We start from the raw sequence: 24,631 nt of genomic DNA, 5'->3' as shown, positions 1-24,631 counted from the left end.
CAGACTGGGTCATTGGCAGGATTGGACTTTTTTACACTAGGAAATAGGAATCTTATTAACAAATGTATAAATGACCAAAGGAGTGCTAGGGCTGACTAGGGATCTAGAAAAGAACACTTATTGGGTATATAGAGTCAACTTTTGTGGAAGTCAATCTTATCTCCCACCTAACATTAGAGGGCCAAAGGGCTGTACTAAGCGTAGGCTTTTCCCAGGCTCATTCATGAAAGGTGTGTCTTAGGAGCACTACTAGAGCCTTCATCTGTGCCGGACCTGGGTGGGATGGAGCTATTAGGGGAGGAAAGGCCTGCTGATAGAGCAGGGACTGATAGAGCAGGGACTGATAGAGTAGGGAGCAAGAGGTTAATTAAAATCAGCAAGTGAGTCACCAGGAAGCTCAGGATAGACCTGAGTTTTTCAGTCCCCAGATTCAGTGCCCCCTCTCACTGGGAGGCAAAAATGGCAGGCCCCAGGATAGTGTAGGTTTGGGTCATCTTGTATACAGGGCCTCAATTCACAGGATGCCTCGTTTCCAAGGCTCTCTGGTGCTCTCAGGGGTGGCCTGAGAATGCAACCTCAGCATTCTCCCCCTTGCTGTGGCTGGTGTAGGAATTTACTGCTCAGGGATATAAAGCCACCGCTGTGCCGAAGTTCATGTCCACACAGCCAGTGAGAGCCAGAACGAGGTCTCCCAATCAAGGGCAGTCTGGCTCCAGAGCCTGAACTCTTCCTAGTTTTACAATACAGTTTCCTGCTTCCATCACACAGGAAGACTGCCTATCTCCTCCGACCCACAGATCCAGCACGTTTTTCAGCTCTGCTGGAAGTGCAGAACCCCAGCCCTCTTCCTTCCGAAATCCTCTCCCTACCTGCACCATGGCCTCCATTGCCCTGCCTACCCCTTCGTCCGCCTTTTTCACACTGTGGGTCACATCTCCTTAGCAGGCTATAACATTAAGAGAGAATCTGGACTGGTTCTTTGCTGCTGTTGTTATTGCTTTAATGACACAGAAAATCCATCGGAAATATCATTCCTTTCCTGGCTTCTTGCCATGGTGCAACCCCACCTCCCCAAGTGGCCAAGAAACTCCTACTCATCTGTCGAGTGTGGGTAGCACACAGTGGTCAAGAGGTAGGCTCTGAACTAGAATGCCTGGGCTTACACCTCCACTCTACCACAGTGCTGTGTGACCCTGGACAAGTCATTGAACCTCTCTGGGTCTCAATTTCCTCTTCTGTAAAATAAGAGCTGTAAGAGCACTTACTTCACAGATTTGTTGTGTGAATAAAATAAGCCAATGTACGCTAATAGCTCAAATCAGAGCATTAATATTATGATATTAATAACAATAAATGGTAATGATTATTATTATCATCTCCTTTCTACAGCCCTCCTGGAGCCCCTAAAGAGACCCAGGTGTTCTCTGATCAGAGGTCCCTCAGTCCAGGTGACTTTTCAAAGAGCACATTTTGGAGAGCTGACATCCCGTTTCTCTGCGGTGAGAGAGAGCATCTTCGCACAAGCCTGGAACCCTCGGGCCTGGCATGGGGAGGGTAAGAGCTTGGGCCAGAGAGCGTGCAACCTGAATCTCCAACCCCACTCTTTGAAGTTGCTTATCCTTCCTAAGCCTCAGTTTCTGCTTCTGTAAAATGGGAGCAATAACAGCACCTGCCCCATAAGCCTGTTATAAGCACTAAATGAAAAGACAAGTGGAAAGTACCTAGCCCAGGACAAAATTAGCTGTTATTCTCAGAGCATAGCTCAACGAATGTTTAAGGAAGAAATGAGACTTCCAAACCCTCACAAAGCGCCGAAACTTGGAAGAGGCTCATTCCTGCTGTCTGATAATCGGAGTGCAGATCAAAACCGAGCCCATCTGCCTAGCCTGCTGGTCCTCCGAGTATCTGACTGCAGTCACACACAACATGGTGCACACTGAATGGGGCTCTACAGTTGATAACCCGCATTCCCACATCTAGTCTGGAGGTAAAATCCCCATTTTACAGATTTGCAAAGTACCCTAGGGCCGGCAGGGGGCGACGCTGAGATTCGAGTCTGCTCCTCCGCCTCCCACCCAGCTCCCGGTCAAATTCTGAGGTGAATGCCAACCTCAAAGCTGGTTTACCTAGTGTGGCTTGAACTTGGGCGGGGGGCGAGGGGGCGGTGTCAGAAAATGGCTTACCTTTATTTTCATCTATTTATTATTATTATTATTATTACTTTTTTTTTTTTTTTTTTGACGAGAGGGGGGCCCAAAGAAGGGGAGGGGGGGGCGGGCGGGGGGCGGGGGTGGGGGGGAGCAGATCCCCGCGGAGCTGGGATCCTGATGTGGGGCTGATCCCAAGACCTTGAGATCACAATCAGAGCCGAAGGCAGAGGCATAACCCACTGAGCCACTCAGGCGCCCAAGGCAATGGCTTACCTTAAAAGAGGGATTTACCACCTCAGAGGTGCGGAGGAGTGGAATGAGCCAGACCTTTGGAAGCAGCACCCACCTTCGCCTGGCAGCTCTCGGGGAATTCACTTGAGCAGTTTACTAGGGTGCAAAGAGGGAGGGATCCTACTGTGTTGCCTCCCCCCCCCCCCCCCCCCCGAGTTTCGTGAGGATCAAATACAAGAACAGAAGGGGAAGTGCTTTACAAATGTCGGTTATTGCCATCTTAACTGCTCGGTGGATGACGAGGCCTCGGGGCCTCCTCGACCTTTGAAGATGGCTGGCGAATGGCTCCGCAGAACCGGGGATGCTGTGGGAGCAGAGCTGGTCTCCTGAGGCGGCCATGCAGAGAGACGAACAAATGGCAGAATACCGATATTTTCTTCGAGCTTCCAGATGACAACAAAGTCCGGGGTGGAGGGTCCAAACGGCCTTTTAATTTTGCTGACAGAGAAGCTCCTTCTTCAGACAAGTCAACAGCCTCCGCCTCAGTCCGCCTTTCCATTTGCTGATCAACCCAGAAGGCCTCCATTGACATTTTCCGAGACAAATGAATAAACCCATCAGAACGGTTACGGAACCAATTTCTGTTTTAGTATTTCCAGGAAAAGGGGAACATAAATTCTGCAGAAGTCATTTAAAGTCATAAACCTTAACATGTTTGCAGCGCATTCTACTGGCTGAGGTTGACCAGGTGACCGGCAGCCAAGGCTCGCCTCAGCCTGGCCCTTCAGAGCTGCCCGGCCAAATGGCACTATTGAAAATTCTCCAAGTGACACTGCAGAGAAAAAAGTTCTTTTGCCTGCAGGGCATTGTGGTTTTGTTTTGTTTTGTTTTTTTAAGGAAATCTTTTGATTTGGGCATCAAGACACAATGGAGTCTCTGCTTTTTGAGGTTAGTTCTCAGCCAGGATTTTTTTTTTTTTTTTTTAAGACGCAATGAAACACAGTTTTTGCCCCCAAGACTTCGGTGGGGCGGGGTGGGTGGGTTCCTAGGCTCTGTCAGAGTCTGAGAACAGGGTCAGAGTCCTCAGAGCCCCCAGAGTGTCAGTGTCCTGCTCCCGGGGAGCTGGAGATGAGTCTAGTCCTTAAACTCATTCTCCACAGCCACGCCTGGGGAACAACAGTCATCTCAAAATAGACATTTCCTTTTGCTTGCCCACCAAGGAAGCATGGCAGCTGGAGGGGACAGGGACAAATGGAGGTGGGCGAGGCAGGACTGGACACTGTTTACCAGGCCAGGAGGCAAGTTTCCAGTTTCCCGGGACTAGCGAGGAGACTGGGTGGGCCCCTTGGCACCCCCACTTGAAGGAGGAGATGACAGGAAGCCAGGGGAAGAAGGAGGAAACTAGGAGGAGGGCAAGTTAGCCCACAGGGAAACGCTGAGTCAGAAGCTCCAGGTGAGGGTCCCTGAGAGCCATGCGGTAAGGAAGGGAGAGCAAAGCCTTGTGGAGACTAGGGCCAGAAAGCCAGAGAGAGTGGAAGAGCCTTGTAGCAGAAGCAGCTCAAGGACATGGGGAGGCACCCCCCTTGCAGGAGGAGGGGACCTCAGCTCCGTCCTTCCCGTGCACCGGGCCTCTTAGAGGAGAAAACCTCCACCACTTGCATTGCCATGGGCCAACACTGCTTGGTATTCGACCCCATCCAAGGAGATGTTGTGGTTTCTTTTTTTTTTTTTTCCCCTCCTGATCCCATCTCTACTCCAAATCATAAAGTTTAACTTAGGGAATGCCGGAGCAATCCAATGTGCTGGAGAAAAACTTTGCCTATCTGCTCCTCTTCACTCAGCAGTTTGGGTTTGAACATCCCTTCTCCAGGGAATTTTCCCTGAGCACCCTGACCTGGGTGAGGTCCTGGCCTGAATTCTTCCTCCATGCCTCTGTCACAGCTTCAGGTACTTCCCTGGGTCATTATAGCCTTACTCTCTGACCCCTCAGCCAGCATGCAACCCCAAGACACGCTGTGTCTATCCTGGCCTTTACCCAACACCCTTGCCAGCGCAGTACCTGGGACGAGGTTAGCCCACTCTATGCTAGAAGATGAAAGAAGAAATCCTAATGATTCCCCTGAAAGAGGCCCAGAGGAGCAGGACTTACTGCACAGCTTGTTCTGGAACACGGAAGTCAGTGACTCCATCTGGCTGAAGTTGGCCACCAGAAAGACGTGGTCCTCATGGGGCTCACTCCCGATGGCCTTCAGTGTATTGAGGTCCACCTGGCCCACACCGATGGCAAAGATCAGGATGCCCGTGTCCCGTGCCTTTGCAGCCACCTCGGCCACGGAGTCCTGTGGCCTCCCATCGGTCACAATCATTATGACCCGCAGCACATTCTCCCTCAGGGGGCGGGCCCCCTCTGCTTCCGAGAATGCGATGTTCAGGGCGTACTGGATGGCCAGCCCCGTCATGGTGCCAGTGGACAGGTGCCTCATCCTCTTGACCGCACGCTCCACTTCGGACTTCCTCTTGAAGGTCTTGAGGGAGAACTCGTTCTTGACGGTGCTGCCATACTGCAGGAGGCCCACCCGGGTGACATCGGGGCCAATGTCCAAGAACTGCAAGATGTCCACAATGAACTCCTTGACCTTGGCATAGTCATGGGTGTTGACACTGCGGGAGCTGTCAATGATGAAGACCAAGTCTGCCCGCTTATTCTCACAGGAGCTCTCTGGGGAGAGAGGAGAGGTCAAACTCATTAGAGAAGCACTGAGGGCCCCTGAAAGCTGGCTGTTCCTGGAAAGCCCAGGGGTCCGGAATCACCTTGCAGAACTCTGATTTTCCTTGGTTTTTCTTCCCCCCTCGGGAAAGCATGAAAGGTGTAATATGCATGACTGGGAGATCATGAGTATTGGCTACAAGGAGAAACTATTTGTGCAGGATAAACAAACACTTCAGTTCCTAGAAAGTCATCCATACAGTTTGTAGGTGGGACAAATACCTGATCGGGGTCAAGATGATTTGATGATTGACTGACTGCCCCATAAGCTTGGCTGGATACTGCAGGGAATACACCACAAGCCAATGGCTCATGTCAAGGAGCTTACAATCCACCTTGGGAACTTAACTAATGGACCAAATGAAAGAATAATTACGTGAAGCAGTGTGGTGCTTACACTAGATGTTCCGGGAACAGGAATGTTAGTGGGCTGGGATCAAGGAGATAGGATATGAACTAGGTTTATGCAGTGTTTGGATCGAGAGAAGGAACACATGGAGAGAGGCACATGAACAGAAGCCCAAGATGGCAGGAATATTGTGGAAATGGAAACTACTAGGAGGTGCAGAGAGGAATGGAGCTGGAGGGTAACCTGAAGCCAGCTATGAAGGGCCTGAGAATACCTTAGTGTCACATTATGTCACTGAGCTGAGCTGTAGGGAGCTCGCATAATAATAAGTCAATTGAAGATGTTGCAGACAATTGCTGCCCCAATCTTGCTGAGAGGGGGACTCAACCTTAACTGGAGGGGGTGGGGGAACATAGTGGAACTGGAAAAGGGACCGACCAAAAAATATTTCTATCTTTTTTTCTCTTTTTTTTAAAGATTTTATTTATTTGGGGTGGCTGGGTGGCTCAGTGGGTTAAAGCCTCTGCCTTCGGCTCAGGTCATGATCCCAGGGTCCTGGGATCAAGCCCCACATCGGGCTCTCTGCTCAGCAGGGAGCCTGTTTCCCCCTCTCTCTCTGCCTGCCTTTCTGCCTGCTTGTGATCTCTGTCTTTCAAATAAATAAATTAAAAAAAAAACTAGTCTGTTTAAAAAAAAAGATTTTATTTATTCATTTGACAGATTTATTTGACAGAGGGGCAGGTGGGGGCCAGAGGGATATGTGGAAGCAGGCTCTCTACTGAGCAGAGAGCCCAATGCGGGGCTCGATCCCAGGACCCTAGGATCATGACCTGAGCCGAAGCCAGAGGCTTTAATCCACTGAGCCACCCAGGTGCCCCCCAAAAACATTTCAACCAAAGACACCATTAAATGGGAAAAAGGCCAATGTCAAGTCTCTACCCCACTCCCGCCATACTTATTCCTTCAGCCCCCAAGCAAGAAGGCTAAAAGAGGTTTGAGTCTGTGGCTGAAACTCATCACATTCTGGGAAGAGGCTGATATGGGATGAGATGAGAGGCCTCCTGCCTCAGAGGGTGGAAGCTGGGTCTCCCTGCTGGAATTTCTCAGATGTTCTGAGCTACTGCCTCCAGCCAGCAGGGAGTCCCTCCTCCCCTTCCCAGATTCTGTAGCTAAATCCAGATTTGACAGGGATTAGAGAAGGGATCCCAAATGCTTGTCCTAAATCCTAGTCACCACAGCTGCGAGAAAGAGAGAGAAAGCCAAATATGAAACAGTGAGCCCAGTCATCAAAATGAAAAGTGGGAAATGCCATGAAGTCATCCTGTCCACCCCGGCTTGCCAGGCTGTGACTCGCCCCGAGCGAGTCACACACCTCATCCACTTATGGCCTCATAAGTCTTTCGATTTGGGGATGAGGAAGCACCCCTGAACAGCAGCATCCTGGCAAGGAGACCAAGCTTGTGCTGCACCCACGTCTAACACTGGGGCTATGTGAATTCAAAGTGAGTTTCTCAAACCAGAGGCCCCAGACGCCACCTTTGAGGACTCTGGGAGAAAGATCAATATAAAACCTGCCATTTGTGTGATGTTTTCAAAATCCTTTCTCCAGAGCACATTCATCACTATGGTCTCATCTGAGTTTCAGAATAAGCTCTTAAGAGGAAAGTACAGTGTCATACCCATTGGATACATAGAGGTACCAAGAATTGGAAAATCTCTTCTCATGTAGAAAAAAGCCTATATGGAGACACACCAACACCCACCACATTAGGGGTTAGTGAGAATTCAATGGGAAGAGGGTGGCCTTGGGCCCCACAGTGTGGGAACCCTCTTGTCTGCCCACACTGCCCCCCACTTCTCCCCAGGGGAGAAGGCTGCTACTCCTGGCCACGTAGTCCAGGTTGCCCATAAACACCTGCCTTATGAGGCAAATGGCTGAAATCCAGTCCAGCGCTGGGCCCCCAGGGCTGCATCCATCCTGAGAAGTACCTAGAAGGGGTGCCTCTTTTTATTTTCACAAAAGTGCCCATGGTCTAGCATATAGCCCTTGGTTGGAGCCAGAGGACAGACCCACAGGTCTCAGGAGCCAGGCTGGCCCCCGTCCAGGAGCCACAGGCCCTCCACCATTGATGTGTGAACTTACTGCAAGGAGAATGTGGCTCAATGTTCTCTGCCTGGGAGGGGGAACGGAAACCAGGCTCAGACCCTGCCACGGCGGGAAATATAAAGGAAAGGCTGTTTGGAAGGAGAGGAGACAGCTGACTGGCCCCCTAAGAACGCTTCCTCTGGAGAAGTTTGGAAGCAGGAGGTCATCTGGGGTTGGGATTCTTGCTGTGGGTCTAGGTCACCATATCAACATCACATCAAACATCACAGTCAATTTAAAGGGAAGCCTGGAGGTTCCATGGGGAATGGTGTGCTCAACTGGGTTAGTTTCTGTCAAAACAAGTATATCATTTTCACAATGCCTGGGCATTGATCGAAACACCACAAAGGTTCGAAATGGTGTTGGAGTTCCACAGGAGCCGTGACTGTGAGTGGGAAGTGAGTCTTGGCAGCCCAAGTGAGTGAGTTTTCTTCAAGACAATTTCTCAGGTCTCTTAAGGGCTAAGAACCACAGTCTTGCAGCTTGTCCCTGAGAGGACCAGTTCAGTGGTTCTCAGACTGCAGGTGCCTCCCAAGCCCCCAGAGAAGCATTAAAAACTGAGATCGTGGACCACACTTCCAGAGTTTCTGACCTTGTAGATCTAGGGTGGCACCAGGATTTGCATTTCTATTAAGTTTCCAGGTGAAGTTGATGCCCCTGGTTAAGGAACCACACTTGGAGAACCATTAGTTGTAGGTACTAGAGAGATCGCTGGAGGAAAGACGTTCTGGCAAGTTTGTTTGTTTATTTTAAGATTTTATTTATTTATTTGACAGATAGAGATCACAAGTAGGCAGAGAGGCAGGCAGAGAGAGAGGAGGAAGCAGGCTCCCTGGTGAGCAGAGAGCCTGATGTGGGGCTCCATCCCAGGACCCTGGGATCATGACCTGAGCCGAAGGCAGAAACTTTAACCCACTGAGCCACCCAGGCACCCCGTTCTGGCAAGTCTTGACCTCACTATCTCACTGTGAATTCCCTAAAGTGGGAAACTAGTCTCATTCATCTTTCCAACCATGCAGCTGGGAACAGAGTTAATATTTCCATCAACATTTATGGAATTAAATAGAATTCTGGCTGGCAGAGCAAGGTTCTAGGTGGAAGGTGGAAGGAATTGAACCAGAGCAGTCATTTCAAGGAAGTGGATGAAAACCACAAAGTCAAAGTGCTCTACAGCAGGTGTGGCTCTAGAGTCAGATTCTAGTCACAGATTCTAGACCCCAATATTCACCATTTTATGAGGAAGTATGGCCACTTTTGAACTTTGGTTCACAGACTCACAGACTAATAAATTGTTAGAGCTGGAAGGGTCTAAATAAAGTCAAGTCACTCAGTGTACACAAGGGAAAACTGAGGCTCAGAGACGGCTCATTAGTGTCAGACCTGGGATGATACTGATGGCTCTTCCACCATCTCATGGTGGACATCTTGGAAAATTCACAATACAGGTGGCGTTACCACATGAGCTCTGTAGATGCTTGGGAATATTTGCTGGGAAGAGTCCCCATAGCTTTTCCACATGGGGACTGCTAAGAGGTGTTTCCAGAAAATGGACTCTCCTCTGTGTATATTCCTTTCACAGATTGGTTCTGATTAAGAGCATCCCCGTCTCCCAAGCCTGGGAAAAGAGCACACAATCATCCTTCTGGCCCCTCATGACAGACTTTCAACAGCACTGGATGAGGTTTTGTGGGCAGATCATAAAATGTCATCCCTTGAACCACAAAGTGACAGTCTGGACCTTGTCAACTGCACTTCAGTACTGTCAACTTGCCTTCAAAGCCCACAAGTTGGGCAAACAAGTGTCTCTTACTGTTGAACTTGAGCCAGGACAATTTTAAGAAACATTCCACTCCAGCAGGATTCCAGTGTGCAACCTTGGAGTGATTTCCATTGCTCAGGGTTGCAGAGTTGTCACTAATCAGCCTCCCTTGCTCTGGCTAAATTCAGTCATGGCCGTGGAATTGGACAACAAATATTTGGTACCATCTGCCTGGGATCAAAGCATGCTTGGAGAAGGAAAGTATGTGAATATCTGTAACTTGCAGAGAATCAAAGGGGGCTCCGAAACGCTTAGTAAAGCGACGTATAGTCCTATGACCTCAGTGTTAAGTCCAGTCTCTGCCACCTTTTGTCCACGTGATCTGAGCCTCTCCTTGACCTCTCTGACCCTCAGTCTCTTCTTCTGCGAAATGGTGATAATAATACCTCCCAGTGATGTGGTGAAACTCAAAAGAATAAAATAATAATTTATAGCAACTCTTTATTGAGCACCTAATATGTACTGGGCCTTGTCCTGAACACTTTCCAAGTGTTGGCTTATTTATTCTAGACACTGTTACTATTGCCATTTTGCAGATGAGGACAGTAAGCCTCGAAAGACCAAATAATTAGCCCAGGATCTCATACTTAGGAAGCAGAGGAGCCAGGATCTGACCCCATCTTGTCTGGCTCTGTAGCCCACACTCTTAACCGCCAAGCAATACTCAGGAAGGATTTTGTCCTTTTCAACCCGCCATCGTCAGCATACTCAAGGTGTCCCAGGACTGCACCGGCTTTTGGGGGTCAGTTCTTTCCTTCCCTGGAATCCAGGCCTGAAAGCTATGGCTCCAACTTGCCTGCATCCTGCCAAGTGCTTCTCCCTGCAAGATGCCTATCTGCATTTAAAAAAATGTAATAGAATGATAAAACAGATGCTTGCCTCCCTGAATAGCAGCAGCGCTTCTGTCAGGCTGCTGGTCACTCCCATTCCCACTCACTCCCATTCTCACTCACCTGACAAGTGCTTGTGGAGAGAGGAGTAGGAGTAGGAGCAAGGCCGGGGAGAGTGGGGTGGGGGTGCTGCGGGATGGGGCAGGTGTGAGGGAGAGCTGAGGGAACTCGCATCCCAGAAGCATTTGGTGTCTGTGAATTGAGGCTGGTCAAAGACAGCCAGCCAGAGAGACGAACAGACTGAGAGAAAGAGACTGCCAAGTAGAAGGGCACCACAGGCTGACCCAGTTCCGTGCTCAAGGAGGTCTCAGAGGTGCCCACAGGAGCCTGAGGTGTGGCCCCCAGGGCCACTTCATGTAGCTTTGTTGCCATGGGCCTCCAGACCATGACTAGTGGTTGGGACTTACAGGTGATTTCATGGACATTTCAGAGGCAATTTAGCCTATTTTTTACTTTTGTCCCTGATGTGACTTCACCTGAAACTCCCCTGTATTTAGGGCCCTTGACTGGGGCCTGTGATTCTTGGCCTGTGCTGGAAAGACCGCGGTCCTTCCCTCCCTCTCCGATTCCCTTATTAGTCAGTCGCCAGCTGCTGCAGGACCTTCGGCCAGACACTCGGCAGGGCTATTGATGAGCTATGGCCTGCTTTGAAAGCGTTATGCTCTACTCACATCTTCCTAAAGAACCACTGGGGAATACCCTGCAAACTTGATTACCTTCTATTAGGGAAACACCCTGGCCTGCTTCATGGTATCTAAAACATACCTTGGCCCCGTTAGCAAATCATTCCCCACTTGCTAAGATTTTCCAAACGTGTTTCCAAATTCTGGGGCACTTATGGTTCTCTATACACCATTACATACGATTCTGGGAGCAGTGGCTAATAAACCGAACAACAGAGTCAGGAGCAGAAAGGATTTCTGGGCACTGAAATAATGAGTCAAAGCTGACAAGATGAAACCTAACTGGTATAAATGTCAAGCCCTGCACATAAGGCTCAAAACCCCAAGTGTATAAGCCATAGGAAATGAACGTCTGGATTGATAGCAAGTCACATGATAAAGTCTCAAGGCAAGGCAGCAGATCCCAAGCTTTACACATTGTCCCCCAGTCTTCCGGTGCTGGCACCTGTGAGACTCCCTAATCGATCCCAGGCTAAGGATCAAAGTTCAGCCACAGAGTAGCTCCTAACACAGCTCCCCCGAGTTCCCTGGAGGGGCCTGGAGGGGGCTTAGGAGTGAAAACTATTTGCCAACCAGACACTTTGCAATGAAGCCCATTAGATACCCCCCCGTTCCCCCCAACCTCCACCCACCAACCTTAATGCCCCAACCATCTCATCAATGGCTTTCCTCGCCTGAGAGAATAGAGAGACTCTCCGAACCAATGGAACACACACTTCTTCTCTTTACATCAGAAATTTCCTATATGTAAATATTTTGGTGAGTTTCATTGATCAGAGTCACCGTAGCTGAAGGTGGCAGCTGTACATTCTCAGGATGCTGTTTCATCAAAGCAATTTCTCCAAAAGCCACCACCATAAGGTTCATGGACAGCAAAGTCAATAATGTTCATGGGAGAATGAACTAATGAACTCTTTGGCCCAGAACTCCCCGCCCTCTACCCTATCAAACGGTCTGTCGTTCCCTACATCCTCTCTGAGCTGCCTCCTCAGCTTAAGACTCAACCCTGTGGCCACCTATTTTTTTTAAAAACCCTTCTTAGATGCCCAGCCCCCAAACACTGGCCTAAATGAGGCCTTTCTCTGAGCCCCCTGGTACCTGCCCCATTTATCTCTATCTGAGCATGTTCCTCCCTGCGTCTCATGCGTGGAGCTACCCAGCCACAAGTGGTATCTCCTGTGAATCCCTGGTTCCCGCACAGTGTCAGGCATGACGCGCCATCATTCCTTTGATGTACATGTGACTGGGAGGGGTGGGAAGGTGGGGAAGAGAGAAGGTGCAAATCCCTCTCCATGAGCTGGGAAAACTGGTCAGTTTTCCAGTATCCTCAATGTCTTGAAGACATCTTGAAGACATCAGAGACACCTCAGTTGTGTATATGAAATGCTAAGCCCTAGGCAGCACCCTTGACCCAGGGGATACGAATCTCTGGGGCCAGTGCCCAGTAATCTGCACCTGTGACTCCTTCGGGTGATTCTTGGACACAACACATCTGAGAACTCTATCCCGAGGGGTATGTGAGCCAGGAAGACTCTGGCCACACACCCAAGAGACCAGAGAAGGCCGTATCAGGGGACCCCTTCCCAAGACCAGAAGAGACCTTGTAAACATGACAACCGTACATCCTGGGTCTTCTCACATGCTCCGACCCACATTCTGCACCGATGTTGGACCATGTACATGTCAGATATGTCCTGGCTTTCAATTAGGTTGATAAAATAAGTAAGGCAGACATCACTGTTACCCCAATTCTGAGGCTTAGAGCTTGAGTAACCAGTCCACTGGTATGGAGCAAACGAGTGGGGGCAGAATGTCACACCCACATCAGTCTGACACTAGCACCTGTACTTTGTACCCTGTTTCCCAGTCGGTGACCTAAAGTAAAGAGCCTCCTCTGAACAGGAAAAAACAGAGAAGAGCCTTACCCAGTGGCCCTCCTCGTTGCCAGTTAACACATTTTTCCCTGGACAGAATCTGGGGAGGACTGGCAGCAGAGACTGGATGAGCCCCAGGAGTTAAAGGTCAACCCAAGGGGCACCTGGGTGGCTCAGTGGGTTAAGCCTATCCCTTCGGTTCAGGTCATGGTCTCAGGGTCCTGGGATCGAGCCCCGAATTGGGCTCTCTGCTCAGCAGGGAGCCTGCTTCCCTCTTCTCTGCCTGCCTCTCTGCCCACTTGTAATCTCTTTCTCTCTTTCTCTGCCAAATAAATAAATAAAATCTTTTTAAAAAAAAAGAAAAAGGTCAACTCGAGACACATCCTTCTCATGCACATGTCCCCTTTACCCTCTGCCCTGAGCCAGTGCCCTGGGAGTCACCACTGTGCCTCAGCCTCTCAGATTCACCTGCTGCGCTTATCCGTGTCCAGAAGTGTCTTCTGCATCACCAGGCAGTGGGGAAAGTAAGCACTATTAATGGCAATGTACAACGATGTCATCCCACAAACACCATACCTACTGGCCCACAAGCTCACAAAACAATAGGACAGACCTCTGAGGTCACAATTGGCTTTATTCATTTTCATTTCACCCATGCCTGGCTCACAGCTGGTACCCAGAAGGTAGTGAACCAAACAAAGACACTATGGGCAAAATACAGTGCTGGAGGTGTGGGGAGGGGACAGGGAGAAGATGTGGCAGTCCCTGCCCTCAGAGGGCTACCGTCCAGGGGTTCGCTGAGACAAGCCAACAGAAGCTTGCAGAATGAGTCAGGGGAAGGTGAGTCATTGTTTGGTAATCCTATTCATAACAGACACGTGGCCAGAAGAGCCTAACAAGTAGTTACCAGGAACTCTGAACGAGGACGCATGAACAGCCAAAGTACAGAGCAAACACATGCTCTACCCCTTGGCCAGCTCCTGAAGAGAATACCCAGTACCTCCAGATGGAGGGCATTTCCATGGACTTCCTCCTCTGCCCCCATTTACCCTGCTTTGAATGCCTGGTTGAGGAAGAAAAAAGGTAGAAGACAGCTGGGGGAAAGGAAAGAGTGGCTTTGGAGCCACTCTGGTTTTCTCCTCCCTTCTGTGTGGTCTTTACCATGGACTTGCTTGTCCCAATGAGCTGTGCAAAAAGCAGTGGATACCACTCAAGATGCCACGTACCACATGCTTCTCTCAAGAACGCATGACCTAGGGTCAGGATGTCAACCCTTCTTCTAGTAAGTTCTTTCCAACAGCCTCAGAGCAGAACCAAAGTTCAAGGGCAGCAGCTGAAATTTCAGTACCGTCAAGGTTGCTCTGCAGACACTTTCCCAAGCTGTTACCAAGGAGAACATTGGCAGGGCAGACAGAGATGAGTGTGGCTGGGGGAGATGGATGTTATCTGGCTGTGGAAAAACATAGCGGGAAGTTTTTATGCAAAAATATACTCTCCAGTGTCACAGTGAGATTTTTGTTGTTGTCATTCTTTTTTAAAGAAGGTTCTGGTGAATGATCTTGCATCTTTTGGGTCACAAGGAGGGATTCTGGATTGACACCAGCTCAAATTTCAGTTGTCCCTGCTGACTGTCATAAATTCCTTGAGGAACACAGCTCTCTAAGGCTCTCAGGGAGTGTGCACCAATATGCCAGCAAAATGGAAAACAAAAAAAAAAAGGAAAGAAAGAAAAAAAGAAAAAAAACATGCCACATCACACCAAGTCTCCCTTCGTAACTGTTAACATGAGCTGAAAGAAAAGACATCATATGAGGTTCAACAACCGTGGTTTCCAGAACCCTGGACAATTTTCTTTGCCAAGAAGCCAAAGAGAAAGCTGCCCCAGTTTAGCCCTGGAGAAAACAGTTTCCAAAGAACTGAATTTCCTTGCAAGGTAGCAGTTTGCTAGAGTTTCACTAAAAAAAAAAAAAAAAAAAAAAAAAAAATGCTCCTCACATCTCTCAGAGTTTGTCGTACAAACAGGTTTTCTCCCAATTTATAAAAAGATGTATAAAGAAGCCCAGAAATCATCCATGGTTTTAAAACTCATTGGGCTAAATTTGGTTCAGAGTGAATTTGGTAATCTCCACCAAAACCCCTCTCACTGTCTTTCTTTCTTTCTGAAACTGAGAAATGCCTCATATCTTAAAATCATAACCTAGGGGCACCTGGGTGGCTCAGTGGGTTGGGCCTCTGCCTTCAGCTCAGGTCATGATCCGAGGGTCCTGGGATTGAGCCCCGCATCGGGCTCTCTGCTCAGCAGGGAGCCTGCATCTCCTCCTCACCCCTCTCTCTGCCTGCCTCTCTGCCTGCCTGTGATCTCTGTCAAATTAATTAATTAATTAATTTAAAAAAAAATCATAACCTACACACACACACACTCAAAACCAGCCCATCCCCCAGTACGAGACAGTACAGAAAGTACTGGGGAACAGGTGATTTGTCCTCTCTGCAAAGTGAAAAACATCGTAGGCAGCTTGAAAAAAGCAACTGGCATTTAGCCCACAGGAGCGTTTTAACTTAATAAATTGAGCAAAGGCCTCCTCTGCTTTCTGGGCGTTCGGCTCACGGAAGTCAGGAGCGAGCAGAGAGACCTGTGAGGAGCAATGCAGGGTCAGGCTGGGAGAGATACTAGCCAGGAGAAGGGGGCCCTGGAGCAGAGTGTGGCACGCCTTTCCCTGGAAGGGGAGAGGAAGGTGCGCACGGAGGCAAGGGGCGGAAGGTTTCCAGGGCCCTGTACCAGCGAAGGCAAAGTTGCTCCTTGGAGTCACCTCTCTCATCATTTTGGTTTGGCTGAGTTAAGCCAAGGGCTCCCTTTCTTTTTTTTTTTTTTTTTTTTTTTTTGTTACTGAGACATACAGCTTTTATTTTTTTTTTTAATTTTTTATTTTTTCTAAACATATATTTTCATCCCCAGGGGTACAGGTCTGTGAATCACCAGGTTTACACACTTCACAGCACTCACCAAAGCACATACCCTCCCCAATGTCCATAATCCCACCCCCCCTCTCCCAACCCCCCTCCCCCCTTTCTTTATGCTAGGTGCTGGGAATACGGTACGAGAACCCACCTTGGTCTGGGAGGAGCTTACAACCTTTGAAAGAAGACAGATTCATGAAAAACATAAGCAACAAGAACCAAAAGGAGGACACTGGCTCCCAAGACGGTGGGCAGGGAGATTGCTGGAGAAGCTGATGGGTGCTATATTATTTTATGGTATTATTCTATTATTATCAGATGAGCAGGGTTGGCCAGGCAGAGTTGGGGGTGGGTGCTGTAGGCAAGGGGTCAGTGTGAGCAAAGACCAGGAGGCCGGAAAGGAGTAGGGGGCACGTGTGCGTGGGTAACTGCAGCAGGCGTGGCTTGGCTGGATCTTAAAGGACAGGATGGGGATGACAGGGCCACAGAGGGAAGGTCACATGTGCCTCCTATTAAGAAGTTTGGACTTCACGGGGTGCCTCCCTGACTCAGTTGGTAGAGCACACGACTCGATCTCGGGGCCGTGAGTTCAAGACCCCATTGGGTGTAGAGCTTACTTTAAAAAAGAAAGAAGAGGGGCGCCTGGGTAGCTCAGTGGGTTAAGCCACTGCCTTCAGCTCAGGTCATGATCTCAGGGTCCTGGGATCGAGTCCCGTATCGGGCTCTCTGCTCGGCGGGGAGCCTACTTCCCTCTCTCTCTCTCTCTCTCTCTCTGCCTGCCTCTCCATCTACTTGTGATTTCTCTCTGTCAAATAAATAAATAAAATCTTAGAAAAAAAATATTAAAAAAAAAGAAAGAAGAAGTTTGAACTTCATTAAGGAGCCAGCAGGAATCCCCTGAAGGGTCTTACCTGTGCTATCATCCTCCTTCAGGACATATCCGAAGGGCTCCTGCCTCAACCCAGACTTCACTCTTCTTCATCCCTGACCCAACCCAAAACCCGTCCCTCCAGGCCCGCGCCCCTTGAATGGAACCCAGCCTAGTCTCAGACGTGAATTAGTATCTTCCATGTATAAAGTAATAGAGAAGGCATCAGAGAGGATTTGAAGACAACTCCTTCATCTTTAGGAGCTGAGTTTCTACCCTTTTGCTACCTAATCCTGGAGTGAGTCTACCCGAAGGACTTTCAGTGGTGGAGCAGAGAACTTAGGTCAGCAGCTGGGCCCTCCCAACTCAACTGATCTCTCCTTGGGTCCCCACTCCTTCCCCTCTAGTGCTCACCCTGGTTAATTCAGAAAGAACTATTGATTGAATGTCAGTTGGGCCTCGGCATCGACTCCCACCTCTTTCATGAGTCTTCCTTTATGCAGAAACGAGAAAGACAAGAAACCCACTTCCCAGACCCCCTTGCCGCTAGGGTTCTGGGTAACTGTGAGGCGCCACCAATTAAATATACCCACAAAGCAGGAAACAAAGTGAAGGCTGTTTCTACTGGCAAGCAAGGCTGTAGAAAGACAGGTTTCGTGTTCTAGTATCTGTTCACCAGCTTCATAGATCCAGTTATAGTGGCTGCAGGACCCTGATCCCGGCAACAATTTTTTTTTTTTTTAAGATTTTATTTATTTATTTGACAGAGAGAGAGCACAAGGAGCAGAGGGAGAGGAAAAAGCAGACTCCCTATGGAGAAAGGAGCCTGAAGCAGGACCCCATCCCAGGATCCTGGGATCATGACCTGAGCCAAAGGCAGATGCTTCACCAGCTGAGCCACCCAGGCATCCTCCAGCAACCAATTCTCGAGTGATGGTTCCAACTCCCACTTCTCTGATCTTTCCAACAATCATGTAAATACCTTGTTCGCAGAACGAAATCGTTTTCTGTTTAAAATGCCTAGAGCGCTTTGCTTCCTGCACTGGTCCCAGCGGTCCCCGCCACTTGTCAACACGTCTGCCTTCTTGCCACCTCCCTCATTCACAGTGGGTTCCAGCGGAGTGTTGGAAACACACCAGAACAAAGGAAAACACAAGTGGGCATGCTCGGTCCTCTTCACAAAACTCATCTGAAGGGCTAGTGGCCCCAAGCTTTGTGGAAGCGGGGCCAACTCTCTTGCCCTCCCCTGAAACCTGTCATCCTTCTCTCCACGGGGACTCCCCCAGGCACCTAGACTGCTGGCATTCTTCAGTTCCTTTGGAAACTGTAGCCTCTCCACTTGATCTGATGCGTCATCTCCTCCATCCTTCCTGAACTTGGCCTAGACCTCCGCTCCCTCAAATACACTGAGATGGTGTATTAGACAAAAGGAAAACGATGGAGTCAGCTCTTTGTTTCCTCATCACTCAGAGTGCTTGGGTGAACACGCAACTCCAGCTGGTACACTCGACTCCGTGAAGCTCAACGCCCTATGTTAGGGTTGCCATGGAAGCCAGAAATAACATTTCAAGCATCCCTCACAGCCTTGGTGACTTTGGTTTCTAGGCTGTTCTACAAATAGTCTTTCTTGCAGCTGCTCATTAAAATGAAGATCGGTTAATAAGACAGCGTGTTTAACAAATGAAAATGGTATTTGTCACAGACCAGATAATCACGAAGTACTTAGGGTATGCATACTTTGAAACTGAAAAGGGGGGCTCCTGGGTGATTCAGTCGGTTAAGCATCTGGCTCTCGATTTCAGCTCAGGTCACAATCTCGTGGGTTGTGAGATCCAGCCCTGGCATCGGGCTCCGTACTTGAAGATGCTCTCTCTCTGCCCCCTCCCCATACGCATGCATGCTCATTCTTTCTCTCCGTAAAGTAAATAAATAAATCTTAAAAAAAAAAAAGAGAGAGAAAGAGAGAGAGAGAGAAACAACAGAAAAGGGATCTTCAAGACTGGATTCAATTTCCCTATTCCAGAAATGGAGAGGATAGATCACGTAGTATAATGGTAAGGTAGCCTCCTGACTCTTGGGCCACCCTCGTTCCCCTACCAACATGCACTCACCATCCTGGGCAAGTGACCTGCTCTGTCTAACTTCAGGTTCCTCTTCTAAAGATGGGGACAAGGACCTGGCTTATAGAGTTGTCATGAGGATTAAGTAAATTAATGTGTGTAAGATACTTAGAATGGTACCTGGCACAAAGAGTCAAAAACTCACTTATTGTTGTTATGATGATGCTTATTATTATTACCACCTGGTATTATGTTGAATGTTGTCCAGAAGCAACATGGCGTAATGCAGAAATCACTGGACTGGGAGTCCAGAGATTCGTGCTCTGATCCCTGTTCTGCCATCAGCTAGATGATATTAACCACATAACCACCTTCTTCTTCTTCTTCTTCTTCTTCTTCTTCTTTTCTTTTTTTGACCATGTCACTTTGATCTCTAGGGTTGGACTAAATGACACCTCAGTTCCTTTCCAGTTCTAGCTGGGTCTAGTTTACACCAGGGTGTTAAATAAGTTAAATGGAACTGTTCCTTGACCTTTATAAACGGTTATATCCATATCTATAATGATGGCTAATATTTATTGAGCAATGGTTATCTATCAATACAATGCTAAATGTTGTACATGTATTAACTCCTTATTTTTCACAACCTGTTGTCCACATTTAACAGGTGGGAAAACTGAGGCACAGAGAGTTTTAAGTAATTTGCCCAAGGTCACATGGTTGGTAATTGGTAGGGCCAGGATTTAAATCAGGGAATCTGAGGCTAGACCTCATGCTCTTCATGATTAATCTACAGGAAACAACAAAATCAGATACTACAAGTAGACAAGGGTGCAAGCTGCATGACTTTATAGGACATTAACGCTCTCTAGTTGTAACTGTAGGGTACTCTACCGGCTGTATCCATAAATTCCCAGCAACTGGTACTGTTCAAAAAGGTTTCAGGAAACTTGCCACAAAATAAAATAGTTCTTAGTTCTTTGTTACACTCCAGAGATGCTCACTTCTACCAACATCTTGCACCTCCATATTGGCATTAACTTCCCACCTGGCATTTCTTTGTCCCTCTAAAGACTGTTCTCAATCCAGCAGCCATAGTGATTCTGTGGCAAGTGAAATCACCTCACTCCTTTGTTTAAGACCTTCCGATGGTTCCCATCTTTCTCAGAGAAAAGACAAAGTCCTAGACATGGCCCCCCAAAGGCCGGCTTGTTACTTCTCAAAGAAATACTACACTGGCATTGCAACTCTGAACACTTACGAGTTGTTCCCTCAGCCTGGAACATTCTGGATTCCGTTACTTATCCCCTCACCTGCCTTCGGGTGCCTGTAGAAAGCAACCCCCCTCTGGGTGAGGCCTCCCCTGCCCCGGTCACGATCTAAAACTCCCCACGCCCACGCCCAGCACATCTATCCCTCTTTCTGGCTTTTCTCCAAAGCATTTATCAACTTCTCTCTTATGTATTTTACTCATTTATTTTTTATTATCTGTTTCTATTGGAATACATGACCTGAGGTTGAGGATTTTTGCCTGTTTTGTTCCCTGCAATGTTCCCAAGACCTCCAGTGCTAGGTGACACAACTCTTTTTGTGAGATGAATGGATGAAAGGGCGACTGAATAGGTACATATCTAGGCATCTGTGATGCGAGAAACCAGCATCGGACTCCGACTTGAAGACTTCTCAGAACTCTCCTCTTACCTCTCAAAGGTTAGTCCTGGGAAAAAAGACCTGAAGCATGCCTGGATATTTATATTCCTAAAATTATACAGAAATAGGATTAAATCTACTCTTGCAGGGAAGAAACCTCCAAGAATCCAACAGACGACAAGGCAAAAATAAGCACATGTTACTTTCATAACAGAAAATGTTTTTTAAAAATGTTTAAAAGTTGGGGATGGATGTTTACTCTAACTTTTGAGGCCAAACCAGAACTCAAGGATGGAGGTTATAGGATCAATCTCAGCCTGCTACAGAATAAGGAGAGTATGTATGGATTTCAGTCAGTTATGTTTCAAGATTTCTAGAAAAATTCATGAAGCATTTACTACACAAGTTTTAAATTGCATTAAAAACATTTAAATTGCATCTAATACATTTCTATTTATCATACAATCCTTAAACTGCAAACAAAACAAACACAACATACAAACAAATAAAAAAAAAACCCAGTAATAAAATCTATAGCTTTGACATTCTTTTTTTAGTTTTTTTAATGTGCACCAACCATTTGGGTAATTCTTTTTCTTGTCCTCTCTTCTTTCAATTTAATTATCACTGCCCTCTTCCCATTTTGTGTACTTTCAAGACAATGGCTTAACACAGTACAGCAGACAACCCTAGTGGTTGACTACTTAAAATTCATTTCTCTCCCCCACTCCTTTCTGCTCCATTTGCCTAAGATTTCAAGCAACTAAGAGGCAGCCATGGGCTCCATAAGGGCAGGTCCCTCCCCACCAGGAAGGTGTCCTTACTGAACAAAGCCAGTCGTGGTTATCCCACTATCCAGACTCAGTAGCTGGAGTAAGCACTTGATTCAGTTTTGGCCAGTGGGGAGTAAGGGAAACTCTCTTGAAATTTCCAGGAAAGATTCTGGTCTCTGATGAAAGGAACAAACCAAGGGATGTTCTCTTCCTGACTTTGTTCTCTTCCTGACTTGACTGTGGTCATGGAACAAAGTGATGTTTGGAGCTGCAGCAGTCATCTTGGGACTGTAAGGCAAAAGCCTAAGGAAGGAATGCCAATCTCCTGGGATGACACAGCTAAAAGCTAGAAGGAGTTCTGGTCTCGATGACAAAGCTGAGCCACAGCCACGGACTGGGGATCACTGACCTCCATACTTCTTGTGAGGTATTCAAATATCTTTTCATAAAACCACTGTTAGCTTAAGCCAACTGCAATCTACCTATTATCCAGAGATTTCTCTAGTGATACCAAGCTTGCTGCAGAGCACCTCCTTAATGAAAATGTATGCCATGTATGAAGGAATGGATCTGATTATACAGATTTTGACATTTTAAAAAATAAAATGTATTAAACTCTTCTGCTAAGTGTGCATATTTTCTAAAATGCTCATGTTATCAACTCAGTAGAGGTTCTTCTCTAAGACCAATATCTGATTTAAGCCTCAAAGAAAAAAATGCTGTCTTATAGCTAAATCAGTAGATGCTCAAATAGATAAATACAAGTTAATAATACCAATAATTACTATTATTGTCACCTCTCACAATTCATTCAGTATACATGTATTTTTTTAAAAGAACCATTTCTTATTTTTTTTAATATTTTATGGGGCGCCTGGGTGGCTCAGTTAAGCCTCTGCCTTCGGCTCGGGTCATGATCTCAGGGTCCTGGGATCGAGCCCCGCATCGGGCTCTCTGCTCAGTGGGGAGCCTGCTTCCCCCTCTCTCTCTGCCTGCCTCTCTCTGACTACTCGTGATCTCTGTCAAATAAATAAATATATATATATTTAAAGATTTTGTTTATTTATTTGACAGAGATAAATAAATAAATATATATATATACATATATATATATTTAAAGATTTTGTTTATTTATTTGACAGAGATCACGAGTAGCCAGAGAGAGGCAGGCAGAGAGAGAGGAGGAAGCAGGCTCCCCGCTGAGCAGAGAGCCCGATGCAGGGCTCGATCCCAGGACCCTGAGATCATGACCTGAGCCGAAGGCAGAGGCTTTAACCCACTGAGCCATCCAGGTACCCTACTATACATGTATTGAGAAGTTACAATGCCAGATGCTTTAGACCCAGAGATGAAAAGACCTAATTCCTAGATTTAAAGATGTCACAGTAGAGTGGGCTCTGTTAATTCCACTTTGCAATGTACAAAGTGTTTTTTAAGAATAGATTTTAAAATAGACAATAACAACAACAGGCGTTTATTGAAGGCTTACTCTGCGCCAGACTCCATGCCAAACTTTTATCTGCGTGGTCTCCTTGTGTCCTCTTTCCCACTGATTATCATCCCTGTTTTATAAGGGAGACAAGGTGTTGAGGGTGATTGTGTTACTTATTCATGGTCACACAGTGGAAACCCAGCATTCACACTTATTAAAAGGCAGCTACTGTTATTTTTAAAACCAAGCTGACAAGTGCAGTGGCAGGTGCGGGAACATTCAAGAGCCACAGTCGATTAGAAGCTTGTAGGAAAACAGGAGGATCATTAGGAAAAAGGAAGCCATCTTGGGCTCTCTGAGGAGCTGGAGGCTCCCAATCAAGAAATGACAGTTCAGGACACCATTCTGTGTTTAAAGGAAACATAGGCAAGGTTCTTTTCCCTTCTTGAACTTTAACCTGTAAACCAAACTATCAGTCGAGCATCTCCAAGGAGTGTCCCTGTGGATACCCCCTAGACACTGAAACTAAACATGGAGTTTGAGCTCACACAAGGCACTCAGTGTTTGTTGAGTGAATAAAGATTTAGCTGCTCTGGTTATGTGTGGTAGTTTTACGTGACAGCGGTTTGTGGACAGGGATAATGTCTGTCTTGTCTGTGTTTGTGGCTCACCTCAGCTTCAGTGGCTGGTTGGTTGATGGCTTTGTTCCAGCCCTGACTCAGTCTGACCACTGGCTGGGGCAAATGTCTACATGAGAAGACACTATGTAGTAGGAGGAGAAAAGGGCTCCTCTGAGCCCCAGGTGACTTAGTCCTAAGCCGTAGGTGCTGCTGGTGAATCACTTCACCTTGAACAAGGAACGGTATCTCTGGGCCGTGGTTCCTTCTTCCTCATTTCTTAAAATTTATTTGTACCAAGGATTTCCATGACAGTGTGGGGAAGCCCATGACTCCTCCTCCGAATAAACTTGTTAAATGCCTGACATAAAATGCAACACCCACTAGGATGGCTACTATTTAAAAAATGGAGAATAACAGGTGTTGGAAAAATACAGAAAACTTGGAACCCTTGTGCATGGCTGGTGAGAATGTAAAATGGTGCAGCCACCGTGCAATTTGGTTGGGCAGTTCTTCAAAAAGTTAAATGTAGATGGGGCACCTGAGTGGCTCAGTCGGTTAAGCATCCGACTCCTGATTTCGGCTCAGGCCATAATCTCAGGGTCGTGAGATCAAGCCCCAGGTCAGCCTCCATACTAGGTCTGGAGCCTGCTTCAGATTCTCTTTGCCTCTCCCTCTGCCCTTCTGCCTTTCTTCCCAGCTTCTGTCCCCACTCACACACTTGTGTTCCTTCCCTCTCTCTCAAAAAAAAGTTAAACATAGAATTTCTATATTTCTCAGCAATTTCATCCTTGATACATAGCCAAGAACAATTTAAAGCAAGGACTCAAACAGACACTTACCCATGTTCATGGCAGCATTATTCACAATAGCCAAAATGTAGAAACAACCTGTGTCCATCAGTAGATGAATGGAGACAGAAAATGTGGTGTACACATATAATGGACTATTACTCGGCCACAAAGAAAAAGTTCTGACACCTGCTATAACATGGATGAACTGTGAAAACATTATACTAAGGGACAAAAGTCACAAAAGCGCCACTATTCTATCACTCCACGTATAAGAAGTATCAAGAATAGGCAAATCCATAGGGACAGGAAGTAGAAAAGAAGTTCCTGGGGAAGGGAAGATGGGGAGGTCCTTCCTAACAGGTAGTTTCTGTTTGGGATGATGAAAAGTTCTGGAAATAGACAGTGATGATGGCTGCACAACGACGTGAGTGTTCCTGATGCCGCTGAATTGTACGCTTCAAAATGTTCGAGATGGTTCATCTTATGCTTTGCGTCTCAATTACCACAATAAATAGACAAGTAAATGCAAAGGGTAAGAAAGGAGGCCAAGTATTTGAATTTCAGTTATCA

At 47.3% G+C, this 24,631-nt stretch overlaps 1 protein-coding gene across 4 annotated transcripts in view; it reads right to left on the bottom strand.

Annotated features, from left to right (window-relative positions):
* MATN2 (matrilin 2) overlaps positions 1 to 24,631 on the bottom strand; it is a 134,842-nt gene that overhangs the window by 85,028 nt on the left and 25,183 nt on the right. For all 4 annotated transcript variants that reach the window (XM_059394915.1, XM_059394916.1, XM_059394913.1 and 1 more), the window contains exon 3: positions 4,531 to 5,100. In XM_059394915.1, coding sequence (XP_059250898.1) covers positions 4,531 to 5,100 — 570 coding nt within the window. The remainder of the gene's footprint in view (positions 1 to 4,530; positions 5,101 to 24,631) is intronic.

Source organism: Mustela nigripes, chromosome 3 (genome assembly GCF_022355385.1).
Source record: "Mustela nigripes isolate SB6536 chromosome 3, MUSNIG.SB6536, whole genome shotgun sequence".
Lineage (NCBI taxonomy): Eukaryota > Metazoa > Chordata > Mammalia > Carnivora > Mustelidae > Mustela > Mustela nigripes.
This window is presented reverse-complemented; position numbering and strand designations above follow the sequence as displayed.